The sequence below is a fragment of the Streptopelia decaocto genome (genome assembly GCF_964273445.1).
Source record: "Streptopelia decaocto genome assembly, chromosome: 4".
Lineage (NCBI taxonomy): Eukaryota > Metazoa > Chordata > Aves > Columbiformes > Columbidae > Streptopelia > Streptopelia decaocto.
Genome location: NC_138658.1, coordinates 44364703 through 44387625, shown reverse-complemented (window position 1 = coordinate 44387625; position 22923 = coordinate 44364703). Strand labels below are relative to the sequence as shown.

The 22923-nt window shown below is 42.5% G+C and overlaps 2 protein-coding genes across 6 annotated transcripts in view; one reads left to right on the top strand and one right to left on the bottom strand.

The window, feature by feature from the left end:
- SNX25 (sorting nexin 25) overlaps positions 1-13224 on the bottom strand; it is an 84383-nt gene extending 71159 nt beyond the window's left edge. For both annotated transcript variants that reach the window (XM_082052031.1, XM_082052032.1), the window contains exons 1-2: positions 12491-13224; positions 108-180 (exon numbers count right to left, since the gene is read on the bottom strand). In XM_082052031.1, the coding sequence (XP_081908157.1) occupies positions 108-180; positions 12491-12940 (523 nt within the window). In that variant the 5' untranslated portion in view covers positions 12941-13224. The remainder of the gene's footprint in view (positions 1-107; positions 181-12490) is intronic.
- Positions 13225-19105: 5881 nt separating this feature from the next.
- CFAP97 (cilia and flagella associated protein 97) overlaps positions 19106-22923 on the top strand; it is a gene marked incomplete at its 5' end in the record, with an annotated part of 31048 nt that continues 27230 nt past the window's right edge. The window contains one exon of one of the 4 annotated variants that reach the window (XM_082050745.1): positions 19106-19214. Of the gene's footprint in view, positions 19215-19362; positions 19385-22923 lie in introns of those variants that run through there. The other 3 variants (XM_082050747.1, XM_082050746.1, XM_082050748.1) reach the window with 3 other exon arrangements.

The following is a 22923-nucleotide window of genomic DNA, read 5'->3' as shown; positions in this document are numbered from 1 at the left end:
AGGAAGAAGTCACGGTCATATTCTAATATCCTGGAATCTTGTGCAGTTTGCTAAGAGGACAAGAGATATTCAGAATCTAATGCTATTTTGTTCAAGTTAAGACTCACCTTCTTTCAGTGCTTTATCCATGTTGTGAGAAATGACCACTCTCTTTGACTGGACTGAATCAGACCGATTATTCTGAAATGCAAAGAGAACATTCATCATAAGAAGAAGGAATAAATCAAAAATGACAAAAGAAGTAAAACTGGAATTCAAGGTGAGAGTACTATATCATTTGGATTTCATACAAACATTGTCACCCCGTATGATTAAAACAGATGAGCGTCAACTGTCCATGAGATTATTATATATTATTCATTAAGCACATATTAATACCCATTGTCATATATTGTACACTGTACAACTTGCTCAATTATCTCAAGTTTGGGCTTTTTGGAAGAAGTGAGCTGTTATCCATTTGCAATTCAATGCACTGAGAACAGGACATGCATTTAATAAAACAACTGGAACTCTTCCATTCAGTATTTTCACAGCTTTATAGGATCTTCAATAGACAGCTCAATAGCAAACAGAACAACTTCATAGCCAACTGTGATGATGGACTTCATTTAGTGTCATAAACCACTTTTAAAATAAAAGCAAAACCCTTCAGTCTCCTACAGTAATTTTCATTCACATTCTTTTGGGCTTTCTCCTTTCAAAGACGTTTCTGGCCGCTGCATTTTATGCTGCTGTATTGTAGAAACATCTGTCTATTTTGAAGTATTAGCTCTTATAGTGTTCAAAGAGGTGGGTAGACCGAGAAACGTTTTTCAGGGTGTAAACAAAGACCAGCGATTCATGCTGTCCTTACACAGAAAGGAGTGTAGTTCAAATCAGAAATAGAAATTGTCCCCAGTGCCACTCTGCTTACTTTGCTCCCCTTGATGGGAGCTCAGAGTCTCCTTGGTGAGGAGACCAAGCTTCAGAAACATCCAACGTTCACCAAATAGAGAACAAGAACACAGTTTAAACTGTAAGGGGGATTTAAAAAAAAACCCCACTCTTTAATGCTTTTACAGGTAGTATGCCATTATGTCAGCCAATTTGCAGGCTAATACTCGGTGCATTTTGGTGTAACATGTTTTCCCACTACTGCAGATACATGCACATGGAGTCTGGTAAAGCACATCTAACGAGACACGGAAGGAGTTTAAGGACTACCACAACAGCAAAATAAAGCTGTTCAGACTCGCACGCCCCTACCACACAGCATTGCCACAGATACTTTGCAGGCCTTGAGTGCCCCCTTTCCACCCACACTTATTTTGTTACGACTTTGGGGCGAGTGCATCAACATCTCCTAGACTTATTCCAGTCACTACCATGGCTGTGGTCTTCTAACCATTTTCTTCCCATCTTGACAACACTATCAATGGCAAGAGCAGCAAGATTTCAGCGTGTTTGCCTCCATTTGCAGCCTGCTTTTACTACCAGAATGATAGTTGAGGAGGAGTAAAACCAGAGCATTATCTGAATAGTAAACCACTACAGATTTTCATGGCCCCTTTCATTTGAACACGATGCTGGTAAAAGCTAAAGCCGTACCCACCTAAATGGCTGCAGAAAGTATTTTTGCTGTTTAGAAGAACACCTAATAACAATATTTGCAATGCTCCAGTACATCACCTCTGACTGCTAATGTTGCCGTGCTTCCTCCACACAAAGCTGTGTTAATGCTAGTCACACAATTACTGCAGGATTTCTCTGCTTTATTTGCAGCAGGAAATTGGATGATTCATAACCACTCCGACTTAAAAAGAGAAGAGAGAGACTCACAGAGACATTAAACATCCCAAATACATTTGGGGAGGGGCAAGGGATTCAGAAAGTCCTATTAAGCAAAGTCACTCAGGTCTTTCTGTGAAGAAAGAGCTCCTGAACATGAGGCCACAATCCTGACTGAAGCTCTATGCTCAACACACTCCATCTTCCTTAACCCCCATGCTACTGTACGTATCCTACAAGACTAAACTTTCTGTTAAATCCATTCATATCTTCAGAGAGGTCGGTAACCTCAAGCCCCTAACTTGGGCATCAACAGTTCCCGTTTGCACCTCGTTTGCAGGAGTGGTTTTGTATGACCTAAACATCAGTAAGCGCTTTCACAAAACACTACCCAAATTAGTCCTTTCCAAACTTGTTGAAGCACAAGCTGGGATAAGAAAATTATAAATGCTGAACTCTGCTTCACCTCACTACCTGCCTCTGTTCAGGACTTCTTATCAACTGAGGGAATACAAAACAAATGCTTTCAGAGGGGATCCATGGTTGCAAGTAGCTCTCTCTACATCACCACACTACAATCCAATCTACACAGTTCCACAAAGCAGGAAACAATCCTTTTATGTTTCAATCTTGAACACTCATGTTAAGAACATGACAGACTATTGCCTCAGTGAAATGCTGCCTCTTAAATACAAAAATACAAACTCACATTTCAGCTTGCAAGACTATATTTCACTGACAGCATCCTTTATAGTTGGTATGTTTGACTTTGAAAAAGCACCAGCTTTTTGTAAAAAAAAAGGAGTAGCATCCATGTTTGGCACGGGAAACTTCAAGTAAGACAAGTGATCAAAAAGAATATAAAAGGTAAGAAGTGAACACCACCACTGGCAATGATGATTTTGCTGCTGCGCAAATGTAATTACTGAAGAGCAAAGGAACATAAACAGTATACCGTATTTTCTGAGAAATTTTCCATACTCATACCGATATTGCATACAAGACCATGAAGAAACTGAGAGAGAATTGCAGAACAAGAAATAAACCTTGTTTAAAAACAATATTTCAACTTTGTTTAAAAACAAACTTTCAAGAACAGATGAGACTCTAACGTTTGAATAAATGGGAATTTTTAAATGCATTGGAGTGATCTTGGTTGGGTTAGTTCAGGCATAAGAAAAAACAATTCAGAGAAGACCCTACTGATGTCTCCTACTACCAAACAAGAGGGTACAGAGAAAAGGGCACCTGGCTGTTCTTGCAGATGCACAGGACAAGAGGCAAAACTACTTTAATTATGAAGCTGGTCAAATCCCAGAACGGGTGGGCTGAGAGGCTGTGGAGTCTCCATCCTTGGAGATATTCAAAACTTGACCGGAGAAAGCCCTAACCCACCTTACCTAGTTGGACCCACTCTGGGCAGCAAGGTGGACTAGATCCCCTCCAGACATTCCTTCTAACCTGAACTATTCTGTAATTCTTGAAGATACCTCAGAGAACTGTGAACTTAATTTAGTGACTGATAATGGACCAGATCTTAAATTGCCTGCTTATCAAACTCCTCTTTCAGCCTTACAAACTTGCATTCAGCAGAATGAAGTCTTAACTCTTGTTAGCTTATATCTGCTTTTAAAACATTCTGTTTCTGTGACAACAATAATGATGAATTAACTAAATAAGCAGGCACCACTGAGTTTGATTACAGACGGCAACAAACACCTTAAACCCAACAGTAACAACTTGGTAACATGGGTTTACCAGCACCTGTGATAACCGAAAGATTTCAGGAAATTCACAGTCCAAACTCAGCTCTAACAACAGAATGAAAACTCCAACAGATTTCACTGTAAGATTTTCTTCCCACCCCTGCCTCAAGTCAGATGGAGGGTGTATGCAGAGAACAGGTTCAGCTAGAAAGCCTAGATTTGAATATTTTCACATTTTTCTTCATGTTGCTCATCTAAAGGAAAATGGTGCTACATTTCATGAAACAGTTGGCATAACCCTGACTGAGCCAAAAATGTTCATAAATGGATTTAACAGCCAAAGCTGCAGCTTCTCTAGCTTAGATGTTCTTTCATACTGATTGAAGCCTAGTATGTTCCCATTAGTCCTGACTTGCTCTATCACAGCTCCCAAAAAATGGGCTTCACTCTGCAGAGTTTATTGTTGAAGAATGTCAGAAACCAGGCTGAAACTTCAATAAAGCTTGACAAAATGACTTGAAAGAGCAGGGTGGAGCACATTTGGAAGGCACATGCAAAGAATGAAGTTGCTAACAGGGAGGCCTGTTTCCTGGAACAGCTGAAGTTTTCCCCAGTTTTGACTTTGTTTATAGGCTGAAAAAAAAGAGGATGTGTGCATTTCCTGGAGAATTCTAACTAACAGCCATTGTTTGATACTTTTGAGAATTATTTCAGATGCAGACAACAACAGTCTGAAAGACCCAGGAAAAAAAAAGTCAAGGCTGGCATTGAGCCTGAAATTTTGTCTTAGGTTCAACCTCCAACAGAAGCAAAAATGAAGTTAATGCCATTTATTAGTTTAAACGATTTAAGTAATTTAAAATTAGTTCTGAATAAAACAATAAATGTTAAATGATAAATTAAGGTGTTTCAGCAACTACACTGAATAAACGTTAAAGCATGGAGAACACAGGAATACCTTCCACCATCAAGAAATCCATCTGCAACACTCAGTCATCAAATGCAATTCTTAAAACGTAACAGCAGAAAGCCAGGCACATGTTACAGGCACGCCACACACAGACTTACTCTGCTATGCCATTAAAGCCAGAAGCAGAGAAAAATTAGCAATTATTTCTATTACATTAACTCAATTACAATAAAACTAGAACAGAGCTCAGGACAGACCCCACAATATAAATGGGCATTGTGCATGAGATGCTCAGTTTATTCACTGATCTAAAAGGCAAAGACAACATCTAATTCAGCATACAAGAACCATCCAGTTCCTCACAGCCACTCGCTCCACCTACTGCTGCCCTATTAACTTACTTCTTTTCTTTGTAAAACATACATTGACTTCAGATTGGAATTGGATGATAGAGTCACAGCTTCAAATAAAACTCCACTGAACTCTCCACGAATTCAGCTGTAACTGATCTGGATAGAGGTTTTCTTATAGTCTTAAATATTAGTTCAAATTATGATGCAAAAATAAGTCTTCTATTCACAGAAGAGTTAGTATTTTTAATTAATACCTATAGTACTATTTTAGATTACAAAGCATGTATGTATTTGTCACGTTAAACATTAACGTACACATATTAAGGGATACCATAACTACCCATTTAAAAAGAATCAACATACTTAAAGTATGTTAATCCTATTATGTTAAGAATCATTATCTCAATAACATTTTTATTAGATCAGCGTATCTTATTTCCACTAACACAGTAGCTTCTGGAACATGTAAACTGTGTTCATTATATAGGGATCTTCTATCTTCAATGTACCACAATCAAAACTGACAAAACTGTGGTGGTATAGAAACTTTATATTCAGGGCAGAACTTCCTTCACTCGAGATTTCATATAATACTAGACAGATAAGAATATGAAAATGAAACTTTTCTCAGGTAATACTTCCATTCCGGTCAGTACAGCTAAGAAATAATTTGAAATTAAGCATTTCAATTTCTGCTCAGCAAGAAATACAGCATTATTCTCTGCTGGGATCTTTAATGTCACCATCAAAAGGCCTATATGAATTCTCAGGGTACATGCACAGCCCCACCCTACTGAGCATCTCTACACTCTCCTCTTCTGTTAGAAACAGAGAAGAACCTATGGTCTACACTTCAAGGCCAAAGGAGCCATATGCTATGAAAACTGAATTGCTGCCAAGCCAGAAAAATCTGCACAGGCTCATTTCTCAGCTGCAGAGGCTCAGCTTGATGACCAGAGAGGAACTCCTGCCTTGCCTATTGCTATCCCCCCCCTCCCCCCATGACTTTTCACCCTACAAACGTAGGGTGTTCTATCTTTAACAGAGCATTGCAAAACATGCAGAATTAAACTTGTTCTCTTTCACTGTGCTCAGGAGGGGAAAAATCATATAGAATTACTGGTCATATAACTCTCCCATGGACACAACAGAAACTTGTTCCCCTTACAACTATACAATTTTTTTTAATCATTTAACAAGGTGGCAGCTTGGGAAATTATATAGTGTATAAAGGCATAACTGCCTTTTTCTTGGGTAAATTTTGCTGCTCTCCTTTGCAGAGCATGACAAACCAAGACCTGGCAGTAAGGAACATGATCAGATTTTTTTTTTCAAAATGTTTCTGCTACGTGTGTACAGTACTTTCAATCCCAAAGCATATCTTGAATGTAAGAGGCTTTCACTCTTTACCTTGCTACAGAGGTTTTGGTTCTGCCTTTAGGACTCCCCTGCCAGAGACTTGGACAGTAAGAGCCCCCTGAGCCCACCATCTGTCTTCCTTACTGACTGGCCATGGCTCTGTTATCAGAAGTAAACTGGCTCCCTAGATACATTGTCTGTCATAAAACACTTTAGAAAAGCGAGGAGCAGTCCCTACAAATGTAAAAGTAGCCTGATCCACACCAAAATATAAAATCTCAATCTACCACAATGTTGAGAAAACTAAATGTCAAGCACAATACAATGCAGAGCTGAAGACGACACCGGATACAATAGAAAGAAACAGAAAAGGTTGCATGACAAGACAATAAAACTCTAAATATACATGATGGACAAAAAACTGCACGGAAAACTAAGTCTGCTCATCTCTAAGGAGTTATGGGACAAATAAGTGAGACACTGAGCCTGAAAAACATTTCATTTCCTGAGATCAGTCTCCTGTGAGAATAAAGTTATCACTTCAAAGTCACACCCGCAGGTAATCAACACATACAGTCCTCACAGAACTTCATTTCTGAAAAAGGTTATAAATCCATAAGGATAACAGATATTCCACAGATCTCTAAAAATAAACTGTAGGAGAAACGTCCAGACTACAGGCCCCAAAGTGTTGCAGGCCCCCCACTGAACTGAGCATTTGAGATTCATGCAACATTACCTTAAAATTTTTAAATATTCCTGAAATTGGAAGGCAATGCTATAATATCTGTTGATTATTTTAATTTCAAGACCTGCCTAATAGTTAACTCACCCACATCATCAGAAGCTGTTAACAAGCCTATGTAAGAAATAACACTAAAACCAGAAGTATTAGACTCTCAGTTCTGTTAAAAACAAAACTTAAACACATCCTCTCCTTTTTAATCCAGAAACAAGTGATAAATTAAAAGAATGGCAGTAGATCAGACTATTTGGTTGCAAGCCCATGAGGATCTAAAACAAGCACAACAGAAGAGCAGCAAGCAGAGACTGTAATGACTGGCAGCAGTAACAGTAAAAATCCTGCAATATCGGAGCTCTAAATACTCCGTAATGGAGCAGAGAATGAGACAGACCATGAAGCATGCTTGGCTTTCGGTTGATAAAGATCCCATAAACACTTTTGAAGGCTTACTAAGGCGTAAAGATCCAAGACTGCAAGTTAGGAATTTTCCTGTCTCCCTCACAGCTGCTTCAAACTGCTCATCACCTCAAGAACTGCTTTGCATCACCCTTGAAACTGTTGCCCACAGTTGGCAAATCTTCCACTCCCTACAGCTGCTGGGGCTGCTGCCAGTTTACCTCCACAAGTTCCATCGGTGTGAAAAGTCCAAGAATGAAGGAAAATAAAACTGGGTGTCCTTTCTCTCCGCTTCCCTTATGTTCATCAAAAAGAGCAGAGCACTCTGCTTGGATACCATGGCAAATTCTCAGCCTAGGTTAAGTTGTCATCTCATCTGAATCACTCGGAACACTTCCAATAATCTCACTACTCATCCTCCTATGGTTTAAATAAAAAACAGTACTATCTTCCAGGACCCAGAGATTTCAACGATTACATGATCCAATGAGAAAAGACTTACCCATGCCCTCCCATTAATGTCAGATTCATAAAGAGTTCATGATCAAGGACAGAGCAAGCCTTTAAAAACATAAAACACGGTCACATTTGTCTCCCTCAGAGCCAGAAAGAGTAAACTATTTCTGAAAACAGAGAGCTACTGAACAGAAGAGAATGAGAGTGACCAAATATGTCAGGAGCTGAGTTTTCAATAAATACTCAAAACTGTTGGCTACTGTTAGTCATAAGAAACTAAAGCCAGGACATTACAATAAGCTTACCCTTTTTGCTGGCAAAACACACATTTATTACTTTTCTGTTAGTACTACAAGACAGACTAGGTAGATCATTCACTATAAAGAGAACCACGCATTTAATCTGAATTTTAAATGCAGTCCTTAAATCTAATAAACTAATCCTCAGATTTTGCATTATGTAAATGAAGTTGATAACCCAACTCTCTATCATTCAGAGTTTTTGCTTTGAATCAGAGTCAAAACACTATGCTGAAAAGAAAACTCTCTTCTGCCAGCTTTTTTGGCAGAGAAACAACTCACACTGGAAATGTGGGAAAATGCGTTTTCCATCCCCTTCCCACTAACTTGTTAACATGGCTCATTGTATGAGTCAAAGCCATCTCCCCTACGACCACACAAGCTAAAAGCCGCATAGGGAGCAAGCTTGAATTTAAAAAGGTGACACATGTTCTAACCCGGTCTATCTTCCATATGAGCAAGTCCACTGATACTTGAAACATGAAAATCCCCTTTGAGACATACATTTTTGCAGATTTACAATTGGGTTGCCGTGCCTTTTTCTTGTCTGCATTTTGCTGTCCTCCTCCACCACAAGTAACCTTAACCTAAAACAGCTCCTGAGAAGTGCTGAAAAATACCTGACAATAGCATAATGTACAATTTCAAGGTGTCATTCGATTCCCACTATCAATGGAAACTACTTCCCAACATTATTAATGCCTGCAAGTACTTAAATTATTAAGTAAAACAGTGTTATGAGTTGCCTGTACACCCTTCTTCCCTTCTCTTTCCAATGAAAATATAAAAGAGCACAGGAAGAAACACATAGCTTTATGCAGAAGACTGCCCAGATACACCTTGCAATCAGAGCTCTCATGTACAGGAAGACTACGTTGAAAGCACCCTTCACTGAGGGGATGTAAACTGCACACCTTGCTTTGCAGTTCTTAGCAGATTTCAAATGCTCTTGCTGAGACATCTGACTTTTATCAGAAAGTCTTCACCTTTCAAGTCCCAGAAGGGTTACACAAACAAAATCTGGGACAAAGCACAGCTTCACATTTGGAAAGATGGATTCTTTAGTAGCCAGTTCAAGCAAAATGGAAAAGGCACATACCTCGCTATTCTGAAGTCTGAACCCACCACATAGCACATCTTCACCCAAGTTATTCACTTCCATGAACAGGTCCACAGAAATCAACAGCACGGAACTCACATTGTAAGTGCTTACAGAATTGAGAACTTAAAAAACTCCCTTTTTTTCAGCACAGCATAAAGAACTCTATTCAAGTCTCTTTGAAGTTGATCAAGAGTACTCCCACTCACTTTCCCACAGCTGAGCTTGACTCCCACTAGAGTAAATATTTATTACCAAATACTTAGTGTTTCTTCATTTCTTAACCCCAACGTGAAGATCACTAAAAGAATGAAAAATGAACCTATCTGCCTTGAGTCACGTACATACAACACATGCAGAGCAAGATGCCAGCCATAAAATTATTTCCTAAAAAAAAGGTTTAAATTATTAGGCCAGAGGGTTCTTCCCTATTCTTGAGGAAGAGACATAACAAGGTTGAAGAAATTATAGCTTTACAGTCATCATACTACTGTCTCCCAGAAAAGACAAGACAACAGGATCACAAGGCTCTATGAGAAATGGGAGAGTAACAACTGAATTATAATAAAGCAATGTAAATACAAAAGGATGATGTATAGTAAAAAGATTAACCTACAAATTTTTCAAATATAAATGTATGGAGGAAACTTTGCAATAAACATTTTAGTGAATGGCCTACATTTCTATATGCTGCCTATCTAGACACTATTATTTTCTTCACCTACACGTTGCTGAAGCACTAATTAAGCAATCAGCTAAACATATACAAAACTGTGTTCAAAAAAGTACATCAAAGAGCTTTGTGGCCCTGAAGCCACTTTGTATCAGAAAGAAATCAACAAAACTAAATTGAAGGCATGAGAAACCCAAATAAGATGCCTGGAACTACAGCTCCTTTTCAACATTCCCTTTCATACAGCCAGGTTAAATTTTGAGAACAGTGCAAAGAGGGAAGAAAGACAAATTTTAACTGGATCACAGAGAGGGTAAAGAAACGATCCCAAGAAAAGGACTGCAAGCAGGTACTGCTGCTTTAGCAGTGACTTTTAAGTAACGGATTTCAATTCCCTTCTGAAACAACGAACACATACCATAGAGCTACAATAAATCCAAACACCATGTACTAGACCACAGAAAGCAAGAGCAGGTGTGCACTATTTACATAAACAAATCCAACAAATGGACACAAAAGGAGAACATCTTGAAGAGAAACAGATAGTAACATACCATAAAAAGATGGTGCGTGTGGTTTAGTAACTGAAGTGATAGTTTTTGTCTCTGGACAGTTCTACTTTCATTCCTGTTCAGTGGTCTTATGTGTTATGTTTTTCACAAAGGGAGAGAGAAAGGGAGCAATTTTTTTTTTCTTCAATTCTTGGCTTCCCAAATTAAATGGATTTTCATTGTTTGGCTCTTCCACAAATCTGGAATCATTGTGGCAACAGGGAGATTACAGTTATTAAGTTTATATAAAGATTTTTTTGTACTATGTATACAATACGTTCTCCTAAAAGTAAATTAACATGTGGATGACCACATGTTCAGATAACTATACCAGCACATAAACACCACTGGAGCTATGGCATTATGAGTGAAGTATTTAATCTTGCAAAACTGAAGGCAAAAGGAACTAATTACTGATGCATTTTTCTTTTATCTGTTTTTTTTGTTGTTGTTTCTGTTGGGTTGTTTTTTTTTTTCCCATTTGGTGTAAGGTAGTTGAATGGTGAAATGCAAAAACATATAGTACTTTACTAACCAGGTGCTTATGCATTTAATTCATATTTGTTCACAAGCATTCCTACACCAAAAAACAGCTGAACAATCCCTAGCTGTACCCACCTAATACAATACATACAGGGCAGGTACCTTCTGCTTATGACTTGTGGACTTCTTGCTTCCCCGTTCCCTCTTTTAATGCTTGTACACACTATTTATTCTTCACTCCCTTCAAAAAGCTGAGTATGATGTTGAGTCTTCAAAGCAAAGAAGATTTTAAAATAGTCTACCCAGAAGACAAAATGAGTATCACACACACACACTGCCACAAACAGATCCTGAACACACCTTTGAGAGTTGTATTATTCACTGAAGTTACCAACCCCCATCCCTTCAACTGACAATAATGTTCTGCCAGATACCATTATGCAGGCCTAGAAAAAATATTGCTCACAAACACAGGTTCTTTCCCTCTCTAGGTCAAAGAACGGAGGAATAAACCACTGCTGCAGGTCATTAGCCAGTTTGATTAGCAAGATGGAAAGAAGGCAAACTATTTCAGCGAGTGATTTCTAACAGGTGCCTTGTCAGCACTCTCTGCTTTCTGAAAATTCAGCTGCATCGACTGCAACCCAAAAACACAGAAGCAACAGGGTCATCTACTTGCTACTAACAAGAAGAGCGCATGTACTAAATGCAATGAACTGGGTCAGCAGAACAGCTAGCCTGTACACCAAGGTGGCACAAATTATGCTCCTTTTTCTCTGCAAAGCACTCTCGGGTACCCTCCATGACACTACCAAAGTTAAACAGTACTTACGTGGTACTGTCTGCTGCTGCAGCACTTCACCCGGCTAAGGTCTATGACTCAGGGGCGAGGGGCCATGCACACATCCCTGTGACCCATGGGAAGAGCAGGAGCACAAGCAGACCTTCATTTTCAGCAGCAGCTTTTTTGCACCTGTCTAGGATCAGGTCTGGAATGTTGGATGACTTGATAGGGAGCAGGGGCATGGATGGGAGGAAAGTTATTTTGACCAGCACCTGCAGTCAGTCTCCAAAAACCTTGTGCTACCAGTCCCATTCAGAAGAAACCAAAACAACACTCCTAAGCAGTGAGCTACAAAGAGCACATGAACATGAGTTAATATGTTTTAGATGTACAGAAAATAAATTTGTTTACCTTTTGCACAAGAGGTCTGCAGCTGTTTGAGAACACATTGGTACCTCCTTGAGGCATTATGATAACACTATCTAAAGCTGCCCAACTTTAAAGCACGCATTTAAGCAAAGCTACACTGGCTCTTTGGACACGTCTCCCTCTTTTACTAATGACATTTCAACTGAAGGAGCAGAAAATTATTTGAGACACAGCCAACAACAAATTGCTATATGAGCGTTCCACAATCCGAAGGTCTCTCTCAGAACAAAGTCTCGATTTTCCCTGCCAGCCTGCTACCGTCCAGCACAACTTTTCTCATGTAAAGCGCCGACGAGCGCAGAGAATGGTCAGGTTGCTGCGGCCGCGGGAAGACAGCGGGACACCGGGTTTGGGTGGCCCAGCACTCCGCGTCGGAGCGAGGGCCCCGTCGCCCCGTCCCCTCCTCCCGCTCTCCCGCCGCTGAGAAGGGGAGGGCGCGCCGCCCCGCCGCCCGCCCCGCTCCCCGCCACCACTTACCACCGTGACCCGCAACACCGGAGCGGCGACGGCGGCGAACTCCGGCGGCGGAAGGCGGCGGCGGCCGCGACAGACGAGGGCGATCAGGGTGCCCAGCGCGGCAGCGACAGCGGCGCAGCCCGCGTAGAGGGTGAGGCGGAGCAGCAGCAGGGCCAGGCACGGCGGCCCGCCGCCCCCCGCCTCGGCCCGTTCCTGCCCCAGGTGGACGACGGACACAGCCAGCAGCCCCAGCCCCGCCGCCAGCACGAAGCGGGACGAGCCGGGATCCTCGTCCTCCTCATCTTCCGCCGTCTCTTCCTCGCCGCCGCCGGCCACAGCGGCGGCCGCCGGAGCGCTGCGGCGGCCGGCCTCACCGCTGGGGCCGTGCGAACCCGGCGGGCCGGGGGAGGCAGCCCCCGCCGCCTCGGGCTGCCCGGCCGTACTGCTAGCGCTGTCGGCACCGGGGAACATGCTGCTCCTGGCGCCGCTGGGAGCAAGAGCATCTCCCGCCGCGGCAGCCCCCTGCGAAGGTCGCCGCTCTCGGGCCCCCTTCTCTCCTCCGCCGCCTCCTCCGCCGCCCGCCGCCGCCACTGGCACCGCTGCGGCCGCCGGGGGAGCCGGAGCTCATGCCCGGCGGCAGGCGGGTGCGCGGCGGCCTGGCCGCTTCCTGGCGGCCCCTGAGAAGGCAGCGCTGCCCGCCGGTGGGCGGCGGGAGCCGAGCGCCGTGGCGGCAGCCGGGGAGGCCCCGCTGTGCCGCTCCGTGACCGGGAGGGGGAGGAGGCGGAGGCGGTGCCGGGCAGGCGGGCGGGCCGGCCGGGGACATGTGCGGCCGCCGCGCCGCCCCGCGGTCGGGACCGACCGTCCTGCGCCGGAGTGGGCCCCGCGGTGCTCCGCTGTAGCGCGGCGCACAGGTCGGGCAGCTACTGCTCTCGGACTAAACCAGGAGGGGGACGTGCTGCCCTGCGGGATGCCCGCCCGCTGCGGTGTGGAGCAGGGACCCGCGGAAAGCTGGGGGCTGCAGGCCGCGGCTCTGCCCAGCGGGGCCCGGAGTGGTCTGGCTGTTGCACCGAGGCCCTGGAGTGTCTCTGAGGTCCAGGCCCCTTCATGAGTAGGCGCTGTACGCAGCCTTCTGCCTGTACCCCTTTGATCAGCCAAGGGAAACCATAAGTAACTGTATTATCTGGAATATTATCTGGAATATTGTGTCCAGTTCTGGGCCCCTCAGTTCAAGGACAGGGAACTGCTGGAGAGAGTCCAGCACAGAGTCACAAAGATGATGAAGGGAGTGGGACATCTCCCTTATGAGGAAAGGCTGATGGATCTGGGTCTCTTTAGCTTAGAGAAGACTGAGGGGCGACCTCATTAATGTTTATAAATATATAAAGGGTAAGTGTCACAAAGATGGAGCCAGGCTCTTCTATGTGACAACCAATGATAAGGGGCAAGGAGTACAAACTGGAACACAGGAGGTTCTATTTAAATTTGAGAAGCAACTTCTTCACAGTGAGGGTAACAGAGCACTGGAACAGGCTGCCCAGGAAAGTTGTGGAGTTTCCTTCTTTGGAGACATTCAAAACCCACCTGGACACCTTCCTGTGTAACCTCATCTAGGTGTTCCTGCTCTGAAAGGGGGATTGGACTAGATGATCTTTCAAGGGCCCTTCCAATCCCTAACATTCTGTGATTCTGTGTGATTTCAGATATAAAAACTTGATAGAACAGCGATTTAAATGATATAACAGGGATTCTGCCCAAAACAGCCCCAGTACCCCAGACAAAGCCTGCAAGCACTCCCATCACTACCCCCACCTCCTCTGGTCTGATGTTTTATAACTGCTTGTGGCAGATTCTGACAACAAATTCCTCATATGGCAAAAGCTCTGCCATATTTCAGCCGTGCTTGGGATCCTTGTTCACCTTGCCATAGGTGTGGTGCAATGACAGGTTCACAGCAGCTACCAACCACAGCCAGAGTGGGAGGCCTTGTTCTCTTCAGAGTAGGAGTGAAAGACAATTCTTTCCTTGAGGAAGCCAGACTGTGCAAAAGTTGATTTATAGGCATGGATTTCATTTTAAGAGCAGTATCCCATTGGGAAAGTTAAACACTGCAAAAGTGTTTGCATGTATTCAGACTTGTGGGAAACACTTTTCAGATTGCCACTACTCTGTGCAAAATAGCCCTGAATGTTACCTTTTAAACAACGGCTTTTGGTGCTGGGGTTCAAGTCCTCTTGATTTATTCGCATTCTGTAAAACGTCTGTATACAAAATTATTTCCATATACACATGGCGTTATCTGTTAGGGGTTTGCATAGCAATGTATTTCTCCTCAGAATCCCAAAGTAATTTCGAAGTGATTTTAGCTCCCGTTTCAGTCACTAATGAAAAGAGACACTGCTCCTTAATCTGATCCAAAGTCCTTACAGTAACTTAAATACTATTTTATTACACAGTTTATTCTATTTAGTGGATATTCAATTGCACAAAGACCTTTTATATGCTAGCTCAGACCATTCACAGAGTGTCCAAAATTGATTACTTAAGTAGTGTGACTAAAGGTGAAAATCATACCATAACAGTGAAACTACTAATGCAATGACAGTCCATTGCCATGTGAACTACCATGTGCCAAAAGATCTTGATGCTTCACCAAGGGGCTTGGGGAACAAAGTTTTTTCAATACGCCTGATCATTAAGACCAACGGAGAGTGGGTCTTTCAGAGTCTGAAAGCTTTTGGATAAAGCCCAACATGCCAGAAGGTTTCTTATAAAGTTATTTTATTCTCATCAAGCAGAAAACAAAAATCAAAGATCCATCTCCCAGCACACACTTTATTCCTCAAAGATTTCAGGAAATACAGGGCTTTGGACTGAGTTCAAGATCTATTCTTGGATCTTAATAAAGATCCACACAAGAAACCAGACAGAGTGTGTGGAGGCCTTCTAGTGCAAATGCATTCAGGAAACTGCCCGGGCCTCTGTCAAAACTACTTAAGGGAGCTGAATTTTTAAATTAACCTGAAGCAGAGCATGTAATGCTGTTAGTCCTGTGTAAACAGAGATTATTTTCTTATTAGAGTATTAATTCTCAGAAGTGGAGAGGAAGAGAAAAAAATAAACCTACCTGCAATAACAGTTTAGTCCTGCAGTGCTTACGCACAAAACCAGTTCTTATCTGAATGAGTAATCCCACCAATTTTAGCTAGGATTTGCACATCATACCCCAAATTAGATATGTCTAAATCAACTCCAGGGTGTATCCACAGAAGTAGAGGGAGATTTAGTTGTTTTTCTTGTGGTTTGTAATAAGATTCTATGACTTTTCAACCTGAGGTACAATTCTTAATATTTGAGATGACATTCTAGCTCCACTGAAGTCAACGGCAATTTTCAAGTTTACTTCAGTGTTATTTGAACTTCCCCTTTTGTACTTTAAAATTACTTTTCTGTACAAGACAAAAGGACTTCGGAGGTCAATTTTCTGAACTTGGGGTTATTTTATTCTCCTTTTGTAACTATTTACTCAGTCGTGGAACTAGTTCATAAGATATTCAAACTCTACCTTGATCAAGCATTACAGCAAATACCGTTCCTACAAAGCTAAGACTATTTTAATCTTGTTTGAAAACAGAAATTATGTCTGATTTAGGGGAAGAGTCAGCATCTTCACTCTTTTCCTTTGAGCTAGGAGTGTAATTTACCTGTTTATAACATGGCCTTGACAAGCCCCACTGGTCTGAACACTTTTACATCTGTCTTTAGTGACAATCTTGTAACTTTCACCTTCACAGTACTGCAAACTTTGAACTTCAATAAATTTGCATCTTTAAAATGTTTAGACAAGCCTAAAATGAATACTTTCCTAAAGTTTTTTTCACATTTACTTTCTGTTTTGTGAGCCTTTCTGGCTCAGATCATATTGCTATAAAGGTTTGCAATTTGCCATTTCTCAATTGAAATAGAAATTTACACTATAGGCGGAAAAAGATGCATAAAGCAAATACTTAGTTCATATTTTTAGCATACTTACAACTTTGAATTAATTACATGCATTTTTGTAACTGCAGTAGTGCTACATTGTAGTTATAGTCACATTAAGAGTTCATAGAAATTCTTAAAAGCCTCTTGGGCACAAAACCCAGAAGTGTTCATGAACTTTTAAACCTGGTGGTATGGAAAAGTGATAACTAACACTGATAGGAACAAACATAGGAAAGAGAGAAACAATATTTACTGGATAGTGGATGCAGTTGATTTCATGAACCTTGGCTAATAGAGCAAGAGAAAAGGAGCTTGTCTGTTATGTTTTCTCAGCGTCTTAACTCTTATTTGATACCTTTCAAGAAACTCAAGAAAATGATTGTGATTATTTCTCAAAGGCTAGTAGAATGAAGGTGCTCAAAATTGTCAACATTTTTTGCCTTTTAAAACTTCCCGTACAATGGTAGATGCTTTGGACTTGACTGAAAACATAAAATGCAGCACATTTCAGTGGAAACCATATAAACAATCTGTCAACATTAAAGCAGAAAGAGCTGGTCTGATAAAATTTTATCTCAGTGTTTTTATATTACAACTGGAAAATTTCTACTTACACTGTCTTTTTCTCTTTACAAGAATGCCATTGTAAGAACATTAAGATATAGACTTTACACAATCATATACTATCTTTCCATTAGGCACCATTCCTCCTCTACTGAAAATGAGTTGAACTGTTCTCAGAAGAGAACTATTAATTTTGTTGCCAATATTTCTACAAAATTTGTAAGTTACACTAATATTAACTGAATTTAGGTTTTTTGCTATGCCTTTTCAAGACAATAGCATTTTATTTTGTATATTTGCAGTTAGGAACCCAACACACAGGAAAAAAAGAAAAAAATTTTAAAAAGACAAAAAGCACCCAATGTGAGGGACCTAAGACAATTTTTTTGAGTGCTCAGCATTTTATAGCCCTTGATAATTTCCAAATACAGCTTTCACTGATTTTAGCCGCAGTTGTGATTATTCAGCATTTCAACAGTGAGTCAAGAAAGGTTACAGAAAAATAAGAATGAAGCACATGGCCAGGCATGAAAAGTTAGTCTACATAATTTGCAGAACCTCCATTAAACACTGTGTAGCACAAGTAGGACTAGACTCTAGTTAATGTAGAGACGCTCATCTGTCTTAATCAAGATATTTTCTTTCTTTTCTTGTAGTGTTCTGACACATTCACTATTTATATTTAAAAATGTGTCTCTATATATACACATACACACACACATATATCTGTGCCTCTATGTGTATGCATGTTCATGTGCCAAGTGAAACATGGACTTATACACAACAGTTGTCTTGACTGCACAGCCCCTATTCAACTCAGAAAAAAACACGTGGTCATATCGTTACATCTTTTCCATGATGAACAATGGGGCCAAAGTAAAGTTGAATTTTTAGTTTTAAATGCTTGGATCAGTAATTTAGAAGCCTTTTCACATAATTCCTTCCCGATTTGTTAGAAGGTAACACTATTATTAAAGAAATACCAACATCTGACCCTTTTGAAAGAGCTGAAACTTTCCCACCCTTATACAGGATACTACTGCTTCCTGGTGGCAGATCACAGGCAGGTAGTCACCACTTACCTAGTGAGTGCTGGAAGTAATTAAACTCTCCCTGAAGGCTTCATCCATGTTTCTGCAATACTTCTGCTGAGATTCAAGGATGCTGAGATCAGGTTCACTCACAGAAATATCCTGATCCGACCCCAAAGATTTGAGTCAGATGTCCCAAGAAGCCATCCAGATCAGTTGTCCCGCTCCATTTTCTCAGGATGTGTAGCTTGGTCCCACAGTCCTGCCACTATAATATGAGGGCCTATCTTCTCAGCCTGGGGCACTGTTGTCTTAACATGGGACACCACCACCTCGAGGTGGGGCACTTTGACCTCAGCCTGGGGCACCATGCCCTTGATGTGGGTTGCCATCCCACCATGTGGGCTGTCAGAACCTCAACAAAGACTGCCATCATCCCAGCTTCAGGCACTCTTACCCCGACAAGGAAAACCATCACCTCAGCATGGAGCCTCATGGCCTCAAACTGGAACATCATTATCTCAACCTGGGATGCCATCACCTCAAAATGGAAAAGCCAGCACCTCAGCCTGGAGCACTACTATCTCAACCTGAGGCATCATCACCTCAGCATGTGGTTCAGGCACTTCAACATGGAGCTCTGTCACCTCAATCTGAAGCCTCATTGCCTTAGTCTGAGGACCATCACCTCAACTATGGGCACTATCACCTCAGCATGGGACCTAACTGCCTCAACACAGAGCATCATCATATCAACCTGGATTCCCATCACCTCAACTGGAGACAGCATCACCTTGGCATCTGACCCCACGACCTCAACCTGAAGCCCTATCACCTCCATCTGGGGACAGTCACCTCAGCTTGGGGGACTATTAACTTCAGCATGCAGCCCCATCACCTCAGCCTCGGGACTATCACCTCAACTTGGGGCGCCATCGCCCCAGGGACAGTTCCAGCTTCCCCCCCCGTTCCTGCGGAGCCGAGAGGGGCGGGAAGGCGGGGCGGCCGGGACTTCCCCGGCTGCCTTCCCGCCCCCCACAGGCACCGCCTTTCCCCGCCCGGCGACGCGAGGGGGCCGGCCCGGGCTGCGTAGAAGCGCAGCATCGGGTTTGCGGCCACAACGCTGCGCGGTTCCCTCTTGCACTCTGTTTCTCTTTCCTCCCGTGCGTGTGAGTATCTGCCCCGGCGGCTTGCGCCGTTACCACAACGAAGCCGTGAGGGGAGACGGCGGCTGCTGCTTTCCGGGGCTGCCGGCCCGGTCTGGCGGCAGCGGGGCCTCCGGGGCTCCGTCTCGGCGTCGCTGATTGCCTCCTCCCCACGGAAGGTGCCCGGAGAGCGGGTGTGTGGCCGTTGGGGGCGGCGGGAGGGGGCGATAGGCATTTTCCTACCCCACCTGTGGTAATTTTTGCCTCATCAAACAAGGCGGGGGACGTATTTTTTTGTTTTTGTTTAATTTTTATATATATATATATATATATTTAATAATTACATAAGTTATATTTTTATTATTTTTTAATTTGTTGTCTTCCTACTTGAGTCCGTGCCTGAGCGACACGTATGTAGGTGTCTCCCAGGCACGTTGCGCGCACGGTATTTGGGGGATGCGGCTGGCGTTGCGCCGCCAGAGTTTAGTCACGGTGCCATGAGACATGTTTTACACCCGCTTCAGTACCGGGCCTGCTCTCTCTGCTCCCCGGGGGGGCTGGAAGAGAAATGGGAGGTTTTCCCTCGAGGTACCGCGCGGGGCTGCGGCCCTTCTTCCTGTCCCTGTCGCCGGCTTTGGGAGCGAGTTACCGCGTCCTGCGCGCCGCCCTTAAAGTTGTCGGGCGAGGGGGGACGCGCTGAAGCGGTGCTCGAATAGAATTTAGTCAAGTGTTTTGGCGGTGTGTAATTAGTGCGAATTGAGTCAACCGGAATGGTCGCTGTAAATAGCTTCGAGTGTGTTGTTGTAAATGATGGGCAGTTTCCTCAGGCCGGCGGTGTTGTGACTCGCCCTGCCCTGCACTAACGGTTCCCAACGGCTGCAGTTTGGAAAGATAACTGACCGCCGAATCTCTTGGCCCCTCTGAATTTGTGTGGAAATCGGAAAAGAGGTAACTGCAGATCCCGGGCCTTGCCTTGGCTATCGTGTGTGCAGCCCCTGCAGCAGGGCAGAGTACTGAGCTCATTCCAAAGCCTATCAGCGAGATGGTATAATGAAAAGCAATGTATGTTGTGCTTATGAAGCTCTTTTGTTTTCTGGAGTTTTTACAGTGTGTTAGGGAAATTGGCATTTTAAAGTATAGTGCAGGATGGCTTATGGTATAACATAATCTAAGGTCATGTGACTTTTATACCTTGCTGAAGTTTTTCGCTTACAGTTCTGTTACACACAGTTTTTCAGAAATCGGTTTTATTACAGTATACAAATATTTACACTTGCTCATTCTTACTATAAAACATATATTAAAAGCATCTAGTTTGCCTTTGGGCATGTATATATTTTAAAATTATGTAGTTAAAACTTCTACACAACGTTCATAGAAACAGCAGGAAAATTATGTGGGATTGAATTAATGTGACAGAAATAGCAGTGCTAAATTGCTTTTGTGTCCCTACTTTTGTCTGTTATAAGGTGCTCAATAGAGTGCATTGTGCACATTTTTGCTTCTGTGAAAAAATAGTTAATCTCTTTTCCTTGCATAGAAAGCAATCACAGTTGTTGATGGAGAGAGAGCAAAGTTCCACAAAGTTAAATTCTTCAGAGGAGTTATTTAAAGACTAAAATGAAGTCATTATTACTAGAAAATTGGTTACCAGACATTAGCTGAAGAGTAGGTTTATAAAGTAATTGGAATTTTAAAATGTAATTTCCAGAAATCTGGACTTGGCTTTTGGACTGCTTCAGGCTCTCCCACCGCTTTATCCTGTCTGTGGGTTTTTTTGTTGATTGGTTGGTTATGTAGTGCATATGTTGTACCTTTGTATTTTCTCAGCCTAGATAATACTCGTAATTGTTTAGCATAGAGACCAGAGAAAAGGAGAGAACAAGTAATTTTGGGACATTCCCTTCTTTTTCTTGGGTCTTAAAGCTTTTACGAGCTACTGGGGTTTTTGTGTTGTTTTTGTGCTCTCCCATGTTTAAAAGGGCATTCAGAGGGTCCCATGTTTCTGTGTAAGAGTTAACACAGATTCAGAGGGCCATCAGGACTGCAGACCCTGTTAAGGCTTTGGAAGTGTAATTGGCCAGTCTCTTCAGAGGCTTGGCCCAGCAACACATACAGGTGCTTATCTAGGGAGTCTTTCAAAATTTGCAGGATAGGTGACATGGTCTTCAGTGGCATAGGTGACAGAGATTTTGAAAGTCTGCCCAGTTGGACGATGTAATAATATATCTGGGGCTTAGAGGTAAGAGTCTGAAAGTGAGCTAGCTCGTGATATCTCCTTAAATTCATGGGAGATAGGCAGACCATTATTATGATAGATGTACCTTAGTACTTCTGCCAGAGCTGCTTTTTAAAGCTTTTTTTTAATTCTTTGCTTCTTGGCCTTATGCTTCACCAAAACTGGTGGTAGCAATGGTCTAAAACATGACCTGTGTTCTTTGGCTAATGTTTTCCCATCCAACAATCTCAACTGATGTTTGTCACAATTCAGTGATGTGTATTTGTCATTCTTGAAATGTTTCATTTTAATAACATAATAAACACTAGAACTCCAGGAACCCCATATTATGTTGAATTCAAAAGAGAGCCCTATCTTTCAGCATTTTATCTGTTCTTCCGTACTGATACTTATCATCTGAAGAAATGAACAAGTCAAAAATATAAAGCGAGCGAGGATCTCAAGACATGTTTACTTCATTTGCTCCCTACACACATTCTAAGGAAACATAAGTATATTCAGACTATTCCCAAGTGATATCTGTTTAATCTATTTCTTGTATGCTGATTTAGTGACTGAATTTCTGTACTTTACCCTGCTCATCTGTACCAGATGGTGCTTGTTCCTTTTACATAGAAATATATTCACTGAAAATTAACGGAGTTGCATATTATTTTCAGTGGCTATGGAGAATGTGATCACTGTCTCTGTAGAACCGTATATGTATTTTCCGAAATGCGAGAATAGGTGTAATCGTGTGGTCTCAAGACTCACATCTGTTTGATCTGTGTGGAAGCACATCTATGCACAGTGTTGAGGGAGATGCTGATGATTTGCCTATTTGTGTAGTCATGTCACTTAGCAGACTAAAGCCATAACATTAGAAGCATGAACAAAGTTCTAGTCCAGCGAACATTTCTGTTGGAGGCAGGTCATGTGTTGTGCCACTTGGTAGGGATGGCCTGGTATTCTGTAGTATGCTGTGATTTATCTGCTGCCAAACTCTGTCAGTAGTTTGTGAAGTGGTGTAGTTGTTTCCTTTGTGGTCCTGCTATCTATTTTGGGACAGGCTCAGGGGCAAATCCAGAAAATGCCAAGAAAAGTGGCATGTGCACAGTATAGATAGTGAACTCTTGGATGAAACTTTCAATGCTCTTAAACTTTCTTAGGGCTTTAGTTTTGAGGTCTGACTTCCCAACAGGAGCAGATAGGCATCTGCAGGTTCTAAGCATTTCTGTGCCATACCTCTGCTGCGTGCAATGCACAAAGCAGGAGCACAGGTTGGGCACATACAGTGGCCACTTTTCCCCTGGAGTCTTCCTGCTGTTTGGTCCCTGGGAGAGCTGGAGGCAGGACTCTTCCAGGTAGTGGGGAACAGGGCATGGCAGTAGGCCCAGGAGACTTTGACATGTGTGGCATCACTCCTGCTTGTAAAGGTGAAGTGCCTTATGAAGGACATCCTTCTAGAAGCTCTGATACTTCTATCAAACAATGTATGATTCTTTGTCTTTTGTT